This window comes from Haliotis rubra, unplaced genomic scaffold (assembly GCF_003918875.1).
Source record: "Haliotis rubra isolate DU_JTF1 unplaced genomic scaffold, ASM391887v1 Scf994, whole genome shotgun sequence".
Taxonomy (NCBI): Eukaryota; Metazoa; Mollusca; class Gastropoda; order Lepetellida; family Haliotidae; genus Haliotis; species Haliotis rubra.
In genome coordinates this window covers 30430-46415 of record NW_025767739.1, presented here as the reverse complement: position 1 = coordinate 46415, position 15986 = coordinate 30430, and the positions used below count along the sequence as shown (strand labels likewise).

General features: G+C 42.2%; 1 protein-coding gene across 1 annotated transcript in view; it reads right to left on the bottom strand.

Moving 5' to 3' along the window:
* The window catches only part of LOC124265773 (ras-related protein Ral-A-like), a gene marked incomplete at its 5' end in the record, with an annotated part of 68686 nt that overhangs the window by 25777 nt on the left and 26923 nt on the right, over positions 1-15986 (bottom strand). The window contains one exon of the mRNA XM_046700588.1: positions 6188-6362. Within this exon, the coding sequence (XP_046556544.1) occupies positions 6188-6362 (175 nt within the window). The remainder of the gene's footprint in view (positions 1-6187; positions 6363-15986) is intronic.

The window sequence follows — 15986 nt, the reverse complement described above, 5'->3', positions numbered from 1 at the left end:
CGCTTTTTACATATCTATATGGACCCGTGAAGATCAGGGGTAGAACAGGTCTTCAGCAACCCATGTGCTTGCCATAAAAGGCGACTATGCTTGTCGTAAGAGGCGACTAACGGGATCGGGTGGTCAGTTTCGCTGACTTGGTTGACACATGTCATCGGTTCCCAATTGCACAGATTGATGCTCATGATGTTGATCACTGGATTCTCTGGTCCAGACTCGATTATTTACAGACCGCCGCCATATAGCTGGGATATTGCTGAGTGCGGCGTAAAACTAAACTCACTCACTCACTCATTATTGCATTTTTGTTGAAAAAATATATAATGAAAAACCCAACCCATCTTAAATTAGTTATGAGAAGCACAAAATGGCGAGACTTACACTGAAACAAACTGAATTAATATTCAATCTAACAAATTCAGATGATGCAATATTTCCTCAGCTTGCTGAATGTCTTCTGTACACTACCTGTGAAGCTATCCCGTGCGGCAGGCAAGTAGCATGATACGTTTCTCCTTTGTCTCAGGTAATTTGACAGCTCAGTGTCTTCCAACACAAAATAACTAAAGCAAATGGAAGAATGTTGATAGTTTCCACAAATCCCTTCCCCAGTTGTAGAATATTCCAGACCACCAGAACCACGGGCGTGGAATAAACAGCGTCAGTATTGTTGGACGTGTTAATATATGTCCACATTATTCACGACGACCTCATATTTTACAAAATAACCTGTCTGTGCCAAATACTTCTGTGCCCTCTAGTCCATATTGAATGTTTGGTTTCAGTTCGTTTGATTTTGGTGTTGTGTAGTTTGTTTGCATGGAGTTTGAATGTGACTAGTCCAAAAATACAAGTCATCTAACAATAATCAAGGCTGACCAGACAATCCAGTGATTGACATTATGAGCATCGATCAACACAATTGGGACACAGTGACATGCATCAACCAAGTCAGCGAGTCTCACTTTTGATCCCAGAAGTCACCTTTCAGGACAAGCATCGTTTCGTGAAGATCGATTTTTTACCTGATCTTCTCAGGTTTTCAGACCGCCTCCGTGGTGTAGTGGTTAGAGCTTCCGCCCGGAGAGCGGAAGGTCGCGGGTTCGATCCCTGACCACCGTCATACCAAAAGACGTTAAAATATGGTACTTGTTGGTCCCTGCCTGGTGCTCGGCATTAATGGGTACAAGGACTGGTCGGCTCGGAGTATAATGTGTCCGAGTGGGGTATTCATGCTTCACTGCGCATGGTATCTCAGTGGGCTAGCACTATAAAACCAGCTTAAGTCTGGGCTAGTACAAGCAGCCGCACATACACATACACACACATGCACGTCGTCATATGAGCGAAATATTCTCAAGCACTATGTTAAACCCGATTTCACCTCACCTCACCTCAGGTTTTCAAACTGTTGAGGTAGCAAGAGTCACCTATCGGAGGGGTACACAAAGTCCATGGTCTACCAGTTGTCCAGCTTCCATTTTTGCAAACTGTAGTGGAAGCCATGAGGCATCTCACGTTGTGTGCTGGCGATTAGGTGCCTGACTCTGAGGGTGTGGGTTTGAATCCCGGATGGGACCCAACCCAACAAAAGTGCTAGAAACTGTACTTTCCTAAGAAAGTGTAATCCCAAATATAGCATATGTTATAAGTGTGACCTGGTTGATCCCAAAAGTCACTTGATACAAGAAGCATGGGTTGGTGAAGACAAATTTTAACAAGGGTTATCATGGGTTCATTTTCAGCTCAAGCAAATCTCTCCGATAAGCCCTAGCTCATAATGTATCCGCCCAATCTGAAGACTGTGACCTGGTTGATCCTAAAGTCACCTCAAACAAGAAGCAAGAGTTATCATGGGTTCATTTTCAGCTGAAGCAAATCTTTCCGATAAATCCCGTAGCTTATAATCCACTCTAAGTTGCCTCTTGTGCAAAACATGGGTAATGAATACCAATAGTAAGTCTGATCTTCACAAGCATATCATAGTATAGAAAATCATCAGTTGTTCATAACAGAGGATGCGTTACATACTCAGTTTTGGACAAGTGGCTAAAGCAGCAGACGGGCAAATTGTCTGCTGTTGTTTTGTTGTGACAGGTGAGTGAGTTTGGCACGCTGACCTTACCGACCTATACCCTGACAACTCAAGGCTACATTTATGAAAACATGAGGCCAATTCCTACAGGTGTATTTCCAGTGTCTGGAATGTAGTCTCCGCTCCCATGTACGTCAGACCGCCCAGTAATGTGGTCACTGAAATAACTCTGATTACCTGCGTCTGCGGTCAACATACACAAGCCCATCTGTAATTACACCACAAGAACAGCTTCTATTTGAGTGGTATAGTTGAACATTTGCCAGACCTTTTATCCTAAATATTTTATCCATAAATCCTTGTCTCAAAGACATAATCAGTTGCCTCTTGAAATAAATATCCCCAAGGTTTACAGTTATTGGATTCATTAGAAGAAATTCTGGATCCAAAGATATCTATTCCTATCTAAATGGGAATGCAGATATACACTGAAGAAACTTCAAACTTGGCCATCAGTAAGATGAGAGGTGAAATGGAGTTCAAGATTACTGCACTCATACATGCACAACTGTATATGTGTATGTGCAGCTGCATGTTCTAATCTGGACTAATCGCACTTTTATACCATTACGTAGAGATACAACAGAGCAGTTTAACATGGAAACCAAATTCAGCTATAGTACACAGACACCCAGCCAACTAGCCCTCGTTTTATCCCATAAATGCTGATTACCAGACAGGGAAACAAAAAGTACCAACTAACGACTTTAGGTATGATGTGACTGATGTTCAAACCCCTACCTCAAGCTCTCTGGGTAGACTTGTCGCGGCCATAAAATTTCCGAGTCCCGTGCTGTTATTCGAACCACAGACCTTCTGATCAGAATTCAGACGCCTTGTCCACATGACCAAGGTTAACCCCGTCAGCAAGTTGATAAGGTAAGGATGTCAACTGTGGGATGAATCCACGCCCTGCTACAGACATTCTGTCCACTACACTAGGGGAGGGGTCCCTTTGGTGAGATGAGCAGGCACATGAACCCTATCCAAAGCCTCTGAGAAAAATCTGAATTCAAGGCTTACACAGACATCAACCATTTTCAGATCTTTACAAAAAGAATCCTAATACCAGGCTTTATCAAAGCACATAAAACTATCCAACCCCTTAAGGTAGAATCAAAACTGAAACCTTGAGTCTGTATATACTGGTCAAAAGAAGATACAGAACACCTGCTGATCCTTCAACTTATTACAGATATTAATAATTATATTAATACAAATATTAATATTCCAGGTGATCCTTAACTTCTTTTGATGAGTATACATTATCAGTTTAGAATTATAGCCCCAAGGCTGAAGCCAATGCCTTAGCAAAATTCTGGCCTATCTAATAAACTCAGCTGATAACACTTCATACAGTGACATTAAACTCCACTAAAACTGATGCTCAGAGCCACGTTTGCATCATGTTCTCAAAGTGCTCAGACTGACTAAACATGGCATGGCAGCAACACAAATCTTCATTTCAAAACATCATCATCACAGACTCTTATCTGAGCATACTCTGATACTACCTCCATCACTTCAAACAGTCCTACTTCAACTGTAATCCCAACCTTCCTCTCTAATCTATGAGTCCATCAGAAATTACTGGGCACAATTACAATAAAACCTGGGATCTGAAAGCTCCACCACAGGAGCACACAGACCATCAGCGATAAGCCAGAGGTATCCACAGCTCTCCTGATAGTCGACTAATTACACTGACTAGTGGGTAGGTGGACTGTCTATCATACTGCTATGTCAAATACTCCAGGTTCGGGAAGCAGTCACTTTACCACAATGCTGCCAGTGGAATGAATGCAAGCGTACGACCTGAAAGATACAGGCTCTTCCTGAAGTGGAAGCTCAGTGGATCAATCCCCAGGCTATGTCATGCATCAATAGAGTGAGTGAGTGAGTCTGGTTTTAGACCACTTTCTGCAATATTCCAGCAAAATCACAATCTGACCATGACACTGTTTCACCTCAACTCATCTCACAGTTTCTTGCAGTCTCAGGAATGTATCACAAACTGGTCAACACAGAAATTTGCAGTATTTGAAGCAATATTCCAGCAATATTGGGGGACACCATAAATGGGTGTCACACATTGTACCCATGTGGGGAATCAAACCCAGGTCTTTGGTGTGAACACTTTAACCACTAGGCTACCCCGCCACCTCAAGGACAGTCTGGTGCTCCTTGAGATCAACTGTGCTTGTCGTAAGAGGTGACTAACAGGATCGGGTGGTCAGTTTCGCTGACTTGGTTGACACATGTCATCGGTTCCCAATTGCGCAGATCGATGCTCATGCTGTTGATCACTGGATTGTCTGGTCCAGACTCGATTATTTACAGACCGCCGCCATATAGCCGGGATATTGCGGCGTAAAACTAAACTCACTCACTCACTCAACTGTGGTAATTGAATGTTAAGGACCCGTGATGTTTAACCTTATAAAATTCAGGTTTTGACACAGATCCCTCGACTCTGCTGCCACCTTCAACTGGTGAGTTTTTCTGATAAAAGCCTGCATGAGAAGCACCACGGACCGCCTTAAGCACACGCCTTCCAGCACAGTTGACAGGAAATGGTGCATGTGAATGCAGGCAGACCAGGCAGTCGGATGTTTCTCTTCCTCATCGTCACACTCTCTTATCCTGAGAGAGCTAACCAGGAACTACTTCAGTCCAAGCTGTGAGAGTCAACGATGTTTCATGTCAACTTAGCAGCTATTAACGACAATAAGAAACACGCTACAATTGTCAAACACTACCAGCATATTTATAACTCAAGTCCTGAATATTCAACAGCTGTTTCTATAAACACTCTACTCAGTTAGTTTATAATCTCCACAGTGAAGATAAAACTAGCCACAGCATCATATATCACAATATATCACTGTTACTAATTCCATACTGAAATACATTTATGAATATCGATAAAAAAATTAATAATTCACTGCTTCAGAAATGTTTACATTATTAGATTAGCATAATAAATATATTCTATGAATTGGCCAAAATTCAACTTGAAACATCCTATTGGTCATCCTATTTAACATTGATTAATAGAACACCTACATAGGTAATGTATATCTATATCAATTAAGAAAGACTAATTTTATTACTAATCAATCTCAAAACTAATATTTCCAATCAACAACATCTTCAGGTAAAATAGGTCTTAAAAGATCCCCAACATTTCCTGATTGAAACAGGGAGTCATGCACTGAATGGATCAGAACCTCAGACTCGACGACCTTGTTGTTTGTGTCATCATTACCCATGGATTGAAACATTTCACAATACTAAAAACAAACAAAAATAAGCACAAATTCCCTCTCCCCCCCACCGTGACCATGTGAAATGTTTCAAACCATCATCAATCTTACCAGTGACAAAACTCTAGTAACCTATCTGTGGAAGAATCCCAATTGTCCCTGTGAAGCTCTACCCCACTAAGAGCATTAATGCCAGACCCTAAGGCAGTCAGAAAGTGGTCAGGGGTCATTATAGGTATTCAGGGGTCGTTATAGGTATTCCTACTACCTAGCCCGTTAATTAAGTAGTAGGCAACGTCGCTGTCTTAACGACATAAGGAGAAGGGGCCTCACACGCTCTGGACTCACAGCTTAGGGAATTGTTCCGACTCATCAATTATACAAAAAGTGGCTTCGACCATAATTCATCAGCCTGAAGCCTTCACACAACGTGTCCAGACACTTGGGATATTACCACTTCCAGGGTTGTATATATGATTACTGAAAATGGGCTGAAAATTCATCTCAAATGTATGTCATTCAGAAATTGCAGACACCAACATGTTACTGCCCTCAAACGAAAAGCATGTAAGTTCATCCATCACTGTTACAGAATATGTTGATATTTATGTGGTAAAACAAAGACAACAACAATGCTCAAAGAAAACAGGATCAAATTAATGCAATTATTAAGAATGTTAGCAAAATTCATGCAAGAAGTAAAAATATCAAATATGGCTGACATTCTTCCCAGAATGCAACACCATCAGAACTAAAACGATTACAATTTAGTGTCCAAAATCAGCCAACGAAACAGTGAAAAACAGGAGTTGATGGTTTATTTTACCTTGTCTACGTTCGTCCTGGTCTTTGCTGAGGTTTCCACGTACACCACCTTCCATTCCTGGGCCCGTTTTGTGGCTTCGTCATTACTAACTTGTCGCTTCTCCTCTAAGTCACACTTGTTCCCAACCAACAGGAATGGAATGTTTTCGTCATTTTTCACTCGTAAAATTTGTTCTCTGAAAGAAAGAAAGAAAATTGAACACATATTCGCATGTGTTATATACTATGAGAAAATGAGTGACCATGTTACCCTAATTCCCACTGTAACAAGCAAGTGTTATGTTGTGGTGTCACCATCTTCATCTTCATTAGGGGCGGTGGGGTAGCCTTGTGGTTAAAGCATTCGCTTGTCACGCCGAAGGCCCGGGTTCGATTCCCCACAAGGGTACAACTTGTGAAGCCCATTTCTGGTGTCCCCCGCCGTGATATTGCTGGATTATTGCTAAAAACAGCGTAAAACCATATTCAGCCAGTCGGTCATCTTTATTAATCCCAAATCTTCATCTGATGACAAGGGATTCAGGTTCTGGAAATGTTCCTGTAATGCTGGCATGGTTACACTCATGACAAAGTTGATAAGCAATATTTGATTAGTCTGGTCAAGAGATTCTCCTCCCCAGAACTGACGAAGCAAAGTAATTCCCTCCATGATGCCACAGGTCATCCTGAGTAGAATATTGTACAGAAAGTTTGGATAATAAATAATTTTATAATAATTACAAGACTTTTATAAATCTGTTCATGAAGTTTGTAATATGAGCATATATCATTTGTCAGCATCAATTCTGTAAAGATATTTTGTGCATACTGGATGCACTTTTCTAAATTGTGTAAAACCCTATCAAAATATTCCAACCTCTCTCCTGAATCTTTCAATTTTCTTTAATTCAAGTTTGAATACATGAAAATGTCCAGTATATGAAATACGTTTCTTTAGTTTTAAGTTCAAGTTTTGTGTCAATCAGGGCTATGGAAAGTTCTCCAGAAAGTTCTCCAAGTTTTCCACAAGGTTCTCCACAAAGTTCTCCAGAACGAGTCTCATGAGGGCACTCGGTGGCCATGCCACAAGTCCAAAGCCAGAGTCTGACAATATTCTATTGGGTCGAGTTAGCTGAGCTTATGATAATCCCTATATCAAGACTACAATGTACTGAAAGCCATACCATGACCCAAGTCTGATCAGGCAGCTCAAACATTTTGACATGTTGGATACATGCTGGCCTGATTGCCGAGGCTAGTTAAAATCTCAAAGACTCATGAACAAAGACAGCACCAGTCCTGCAAGATAACTCAGCAGGGATGGATGTAAGGAACATGATATAACCTGCACCAGTTGCATGCTGATGTAAAAACCAAGCTGTACCATACTAAAGCAGAATGCACCCTGGTCACATATGATATATCAAACATGATGTATCAAAGTTAAAACACAGATGCAGGTGAGGTGAGGTGAAATTGGGCTTTACGTCGTACTTGAGAATATTTCGCTCATATGACGACGTGCATGCGTGTGTATGTGTATGTGCATGTGTATGTGCGGCTGCTTGTACTAGCCCAGACTTAAGCTGGTTTTATAGTGCTAGCCCACTGAGATACCATGCCGCAGTGAAGCATGAATACCCCACTCAGACACATTATACTGACTCCGAGCCGACCAGTCCTTGTTGTACCCATTAATGCCGAGCGCCAGGCAGGGACCAACAAGTACCATATTTTAACGTCTTTTGGTATGACGCGGTCGGGGATCGAACCCACGACCTTCCGCTCTCCGGGCGGACGCTCTAACCACTACACCACGGAGGCGGTCCAAACACAGATGCAACAGTATGTCAAATCATAGACCTTTGATGACTGTCATGTATTATTGAACCCGAGACAACACAGGAATTAGTTAGTTTGTTCAGACTGATGTTGAGTGACAAGTAAGTGTTAGTCAGGCACAAATTCCATTTGTTTTGTTTGTTTTTTTAACACCCCACTAAACAATTGTCCAGCTATGAGGCAGCGATCTGTAAATAATCGAGTCTGGACCAGACAATCCGGTGATTAACAGCATGAGCTATGCAATTGAGACATGTGTCAGCCAAGTCAGCGAGCCTGACCACCAGATCCAGACAGTCGCCTCTTACGATAAGCATGGGTTACTGAAGATCAATTCTAACCAGGATCTTCACGGATCCAGTGTCCCTTAACAGTATATTTATTTCTTGAGTTGATTTTCTTCCTTCTTGCAGGTGCATCAATTTCAGTTGGGTTATTGTTGGCGAGAAACGTATAGACAAGAGATGGACTGACACTTAGTGCCAGAACGATATCTTATTTAAAAATGATTTGTTAAATATTTATGAACAAAAGAAATCCAATAGAGCAAACAAAAAAATACCTAATTTCTAGAGCTGAGGTTAACTTGACGTGCCAGATCATTCTAGACTTGCAGGGGTGGAAATAACCCATTGCCCGACGCCCGAGTCCAGTGGTTTTTTCTGTCGGGCAAGCAAATTTGTATATCACACTGTACCGGTGTCCAGTTGATATTCCAACGTTAATTACGTTGTTTATTTAAAAAATCAACAAGAAAACGGACGGTATAGTGGAAAAATTATCAGGGCAAGTGATTTTACATGTGCCACTGTACCGGAGTACACTAGCAATTTTAAAGTTATTTCCACCCCTAACTTGAGTGAGGCCCTATTTAATACATTCCCTTGGTTCTCTGTCTCGTGTCTCGGCTCGTGTTCGTGTGTCTGGTCCTCCATTCCATGGTTTCCTCCTGGTCTGTCACTGGTCCTGCCTCTGTGTCTGTATTTGTGCCTCCATGTCCTGTCCATGTCTGGGATCGTGTGTCTCCTGTGTCCATCCCTGTCCTCCTGTGTGGTCTGTCTCAGTCTGTTTTCCTGGGGTTGTCAGCCATTCTGTGGTCCTCCATTTCTTTCCTGTCCGGTCCTTCCTGTGTCTGTCCATGTGGTTTGGTCCTTCCTTCGTGGTCTCGTCCACTGCAGCTGTCATCGTTCCTCCATGTTGTGTTTCCTTGTCTGTGTCCTCCATGTGGCTTTCATGTGTCATGCCTCCTTTCTGGTCGGTCTCCATTCTGTGTTTTCCTGTGCTGTCTGGTGTGTCCTGTGTGGGTCCATGTGTCCTCTCCATGTGGTCCTGTGGTGTCTGTGTCTGATGTGATCCATGTGTCCTGTGAGGTTCAGTCCTGGGGTTCACTGGGAGCCAGGTCATGTGGTTCTTTCTCGTGGTGTCCTGTCAGTCATGTGTTCATGTGGTCCATGTGTGCTTCCATCCTCCACCTTTCACCCTCCCCTTCCACTCCTCACCCCTCCCCTTCCGCCTCTCACCCCTCCCTCTTCCACTCTCACACCTTGCCTTCCGCTCTCACCCTTCCTCTTCCACCCTCACCCCCTTTGCCTTCCACTCTCACCTTCTACTTTCACCCTACCACCCTTCTCCTCCCACCCTCACCCCTCAGATTCCACCCCTCACCCCTCGTGAGATTCCACCCTCACCCCTCACTTCCACCCTCACCCCTTGCCTTCCCACTCTCACCTTCTACTTTCACCCTACCACCCCTCGCCTTCCATTCTCACCCTACCACCCTCCCTCCCCTCTCACCCTACCACCCCTCACCTTCCACTCTCACCCTCTCACCCCCTCATCTACCCCTCTCACCCGTTGCCTTCCCCTGCCCATGGATTTTGAATGTGCACAAAACAAAGGATAGTTGTAAACAAGATACACCTACACTTCCTACTTAAAGCCTTAATCAACATAGCCATGCCAAATAACACCAACATACTGCGTGGCTACAACTAATCTCATTGGGACCAGACAGGAGCAGTGTGTAGGCCTTCCTCAGTGCATGCTGCACCCCCTCCCACAAACTGAATTACCAGATAGTGGCTAGATAACACCACCACCATCCTTCAGCCCTATCTCCATCCAAGCTAACCAGGTTTACAGGCGAACAAGTAAACTCAGCCATACTCAACACATACACAGTTTACCAAATACATCTCAATATACAAACTATTTATGAGTAAAAGATCAACAACCGAAATCCTGAGTGTCCCAAAGACAAACAATGACACTAACAATTGGAATATTAAGAAGAGAGAGAGGCTGGAGTTACCAGTATTTAGACGCAGTTTATGGCTATGTTATCAACAGAAGGACTTGTTTATCGGGCAGTGAGGTAGGGAAGGGACTCCGTAGCTAGAATTACTCTTGTCCGTGTACCACATCCCTCTTCCTCCTCCAAACCGACCCCCAGCCCTAACCTTCAGTATCATCCAGCTAAACAAACAGCTTCACTCCATTGAGGCACTATCAAATTTTGGTACAAGGCCACTGAGGTCGCTTTGCATCCTGCAACCAAATGCGGGAATTATTGTTGTTTCCAGCAGGCAATGCTTCAGTAACCCGTGCTTCCACAAAACAGGAACATATTGAACTCAAGTTGTGTATTCTAGGCAATGTTGCATTCTGTAAGTGGCCCTCAGGTTGGTGTAGTTCCTGAAGGGCCTGTAGACACTGCCGAAATATGTTTGGTATATGAATGTGTTAAACCTTTAGATGATCCTAGAGAAAACAGTGTATTTTCCTAAATGCTAACACAAACCCTCGGAGGGCCATTGTCAGTGTTTTTGCCATAATTCTCACCCCCAGGTGAGTACAAACTGTAGGCCAACAGTACATCATGATTGTTATAAGGATCCACTGACTGACTGAGTTTAGTTTTACGCGCTTTTAGCAATATTCCAGCAACATCAATGGCGGGGGACACCAGAAATGAGCTTCACACATTGTGCCCATGTGGGGAATCGAACCGGATCCTCGGGCGTGGCAGCCAGCGCTTTAACCACTAGGCTACCCACCGCCTCTATAAGGATCCACAAAAATGTGTACTGGATGGTAGGCTACACACATTCCACTACATTATTTCCCCGTCCATCCTGCCCTAATTGTCATGCTATATCTCTCAATGAAACAAGTCGAGATTTTCCACAGTTTCTGAATAAGCCAATCTCACTGGGTTTCTTTTTGACTTAATATAGATGGCTTGAGTTAAAATCATATATTTCTAGCATTAGTCTCGACCAGGCTCTGTGACAGGTCTGATTGCTTTATGACATCCCCTGTATTACTGACATACATGCTCATGACTTCAGTCACTGGTTTACAAGGCCCTGGTTTTATTAACAGGCCACAGTGACACAGCTGGAATACTGCTGACTCAGCATTAAACATATTTAACCACACCTTCAAACATTACCTTAACGATGAACATGGATCCCTGAAAACAATCAAACCCTGGACCTTAACTCACCCACACCTTCAAACATGCATTTTTGCATACCACAAGATTGTCAGCTTTTTGCTGACGCTAATTTGAAGCTACACTGACATCGTGACAATCCAAGTCATCCAATAAGCAATACTGCCTCCAACCAATGGAGGTACTGTGTGTAGACATGGCTTTCCTCCGCACGCCCACACTTACAACAACTGTACATCACTACACTTACACTGTAACATACATCTCTACTGACACAATAACAACTACTTTGTTGTTTAATGCCACAGCTATATGATGGCAGTGTGTAAATAATCAAGTCGGGACCAACCAATCTCATGATTGACATAATGAGCACCTATCTTTTGGGGATACCATGTCATGTACAACAAAGCCAGCAAGCCTGACCACCAGATTCTACTATTGGCTTATTACGTTTGTTTTGTTTGTTTGTTTGTTTGCGGTTTAATGCCACACTCAGCAATATTCCAGTGGCAGTGCGTTGCTGAAGTCCAGTTCTAACGACTGACTGACTGAGTTTGGTTTTACTCCGCTTTTAGCAATATTCCAGCAACATCACGGCGGAGGACACCAGAAATTGGCTTCACACATTGTACCCATGTGGGCATTCAAACCCGGGTCTTCGGCGTGACGAGTCAACGCTTTAACCATTAGGCTACCCCACCGCCCCTCCAGTTCTAACGAGGATGTAGTGTTTGTATTGACGCCCACACATACATCAGTTGTGTATCCGCTCCCACTGTGTAACACAGATATCTACTGACACAATAACAACATCCTTATTTGTAACAAATATTCAGGAACATGCTGCAATAGTATGGCAGCAGTCTGCCAACAGCGACAAGCATGGTGTTAATGAAGTCCAGTTCTAACCAGGATGTAGTGTTTGTATTGACGCCCACACATACATCAGTTGTGTATCCGCTCCCACTGTTTAACACAGATATCAACTGACACAATTGACAATATCCTTATTTGTAACAAATATTCAGAATCTTGATTAAGTTATTTCACATTTAGTGTACAGACTTATGGGGGTTCTGGAGTCCATGAGGTTTGTTTTAACTATCTCAATCCCTCCATTTTAACCAGCAACTGAAATTGTCGAAAATATACCCGTCAACTTCATGGTTAATTTTACTGAATTGGTTAACTATTTACACACTAAAACCTGTTAACTCTTTCAACACCAGTCAACCAGAGGCATTTACTGCCATGACACCAAGTTCCCAGATACTCTAAGGTCATAGATGAAGCCTATGTTTATGAAGGAAATTATAAGCTTGTAAAATATATATGATCAATTGTAATTAAATAAGTGTTTTCAGACATTGTGAAATGTGATAGACTTAATATATGAATCATAAGTCAGGTAGGTTCCTAAAATTATGTCTCATTTTGATGTGACTACTGCCTCACCGATTAATCGCCTCCGTGTCTGGGGACTCACAAAGTTGTGGCCAATTATTAGGCCTCTCGCGGTGGTGAATGAGTTAATCCCCCAAATTTGTTCTTGGCATGGTTAGAACTTTATCCAAGAGTGAATGGAGGGAGCAAATCAATATATTTCAAATGTGGTGATTTTAGGAATTTAACCCGGTTTAAACATATATAGAATATATTACCTTGAAGTATTTCTCAGACGATTTTTTTTTCTCCACAATCTATTGCTAGACATACTTTGAATATTGAAACTCTGAATAATTCTAGCCATAATTATAAAAAAATGAAAAGTGCCTCACAACAATGACAGAGAGAGTGATGCAGTGGTGGAGTTGTCAAAATGAGTATTTCAATCAGAGGTGGTTATTTTGATTTGAAACCCCAAATGATGGATGACACTTAGCCTGCCATGTCACAGCGACCTGCAATGACCTGGTGGTACAGGCAGGTGGTGGTGGGCAGTCATTGATCTGCAGTGGCCGGGAGTGATCATACAGCCTCATCACTGCTGACCGTGGCATCTTTTCCTGGTCCTGCACATGGTAGTCTGGCGGACACTTTGTCACGTGTCCTAGCAGGGAACATGTTTGTGTACAGTTTCATGACACATATACATGCTGCTACAGCTAGATGTCAACATGGTGCAACAGACTACAGCCTAGTTCTTCAGTGGAACTCTGTGTACAGTTTCATGACACATATACATGCTGCTGCAGCTAGATGTCAACATGGTGCAACAGACTACAGCCTATTGGAACTCTTGTGTTTCTCGTTTGATGTCACCAGTATATAGCTATTTGCAGGGGTAGACTCTATTGGACAAATCTGTGCCATCAAGTCTTTCAACTGCCAGTTCCTAGCTCAGTATAGCGCTTTTGAGTGATTCTACCAGATCCTAGTGCTCTACAAATATTTGTATAGATAGATAGATAAATAGATCTCCAGCTCATTTAAAAAAAAGTTTATGTAAATGTTTTTATGTGGGAGAAATGAACAGGTCCGTTAAGATCTTATTCACCTCGGATTAATGGACAAATGTCTATCGCTAACATAAGCCGGTACAGTGACCTGTAAATAATAGTGAGTAAGTGAGGTTTTATGCTGCTTTATTCCAGCAATATCACAGAGGAGGGACACAGAAATGGGCTTCACATATTGTATCTATATGGGGAATCAAACCAGGTCTTCGGCATGATGAGTGAACGTCTTAACCGCTAGACTACCCCACCGTCCCCTGTAAATAGTACTAAATACTGACTCTGAGCCAAACAAACCTGTGATCACAAGAGGAATGTCCACTGCTGTCAAGGTACGATGATATTCACTAGAGTAAGTCATTGAGTTGGACCATCTAAACCATTTAATGGTCTCGTAGAATAGCACAGGTTTATGCTGACATACTTTAACCCAGTATTGCAAAAGGGTCTTCATTGTAACTGAACAACACAAATATGTAAATGTAAGATGATTTGTTTAAAAGAATAATTTTTGCCAATTATGTATATGCAGTCCAGTTCAGTATAGAGTCATACTTATTCATTGGAAGACAACTATTCTAGCATTTGGCCTTGTTCATCAGTAGAGGTGATTATCAATCACTATACTCAGATACCTGTGAAACCTAAGTGACTTGAAACACATTTGTACTTCAGGTCTGGAAGTCTACTTGTTACACTTGATGATGACTTTTAAGCATTTTTACATAAAGCCAACATAAAAGACATGCTACGATCAACGATATTTTTAGGTGTCATTTTAGTTTCAGATCATGCGCTTCACTAACGTCCTTATCCTGTACAAAACAATATGAAAGGCTTGTGGTCACTTCACAAATAAATTCAAACAATGCTGACACAATACCTACAGCCTCCAACTGTAAGGTCAGTGTGACATTTGACAAAAATATACACCTACCTGAAACACATCTGATTTATATTTCATAACCCAGCTGGTAATGAGGGAATATTTTGACTATGGCCGATTCATGAATTAGTCAAAAGCAACTATTGCAGTGTAGGAACAAGATCAGATTTAGTTACCACTAATGATTTCAGTAGTCATGTCACCACAGGTGTGTTAGGCATTTGAGAACCATAGACTAATATAAGTGATCACATCGTGTCGAGGGAAATACAGAGTTTATCAGTCCCGAGTAAGGTTGTATACAAACTTACGAGGGACTGATAAAACCCCGTATTTCCCTCGACACGATGTGATAACACATATATCTAGCCGAATGTTTTTACTAAATCAAAAGAAAACAATACACATCGAATCAACTTGTTTTTATTTATGTGAGATGCCATGTTGACAACAGCTGATCAATTGACCTCAATGCAGCGCACGTAACTAAAGGCTTGGCGATGCACGCTTTTCTCACTTCGCGTGGTCACCGAGGCGTGGCGGGATAATATGACGTTTGTACTCCCTGCTCGCGGATCGTGACGGGTTTACATGGTATTTTATCAGAGTCACGTGAACCAATCAAACTCGACATTCTTACATGAGGCTGGATATGAATATGTAATACAGAGAGTAGATTAATGCTTAGTCTCTGAATATATATAATATAGAATATTTAAATTGAAAAGAGTATGGCATGATGCCATTTTTAGCAATATTCCACCAATAAGACAGCAGTGACTCCAGAAATGGATTCACACATTGTATCATGTGGGGATTCGAACCCTGGTCTTCGGGCGGATGAACCAAACGCTTTTAAGTACAAGGCTACCCGCCCGGTTGATATTATACCAAATATTTCACAGTGTATGGGAGCAATGACATGCAATGAAGCAACTCACTCAGCCTGACCACAGAACCATCTGCTTGCCTTTCACAGAGCATGGGTTACTGGGGACCACTAGCACTAATACTGACTGTCAGACCATTACAACAGTACCAACAATATCACCACGAGCTGTAGGAAGTAAAGTACAGGACAGGGACACTGAAAGCATGGGTTACTGGGGACCACTAGCACTAATACTGACTGTCAGGCCATTACAACAGTTACAACAATATCACCACGAGCTGTAGG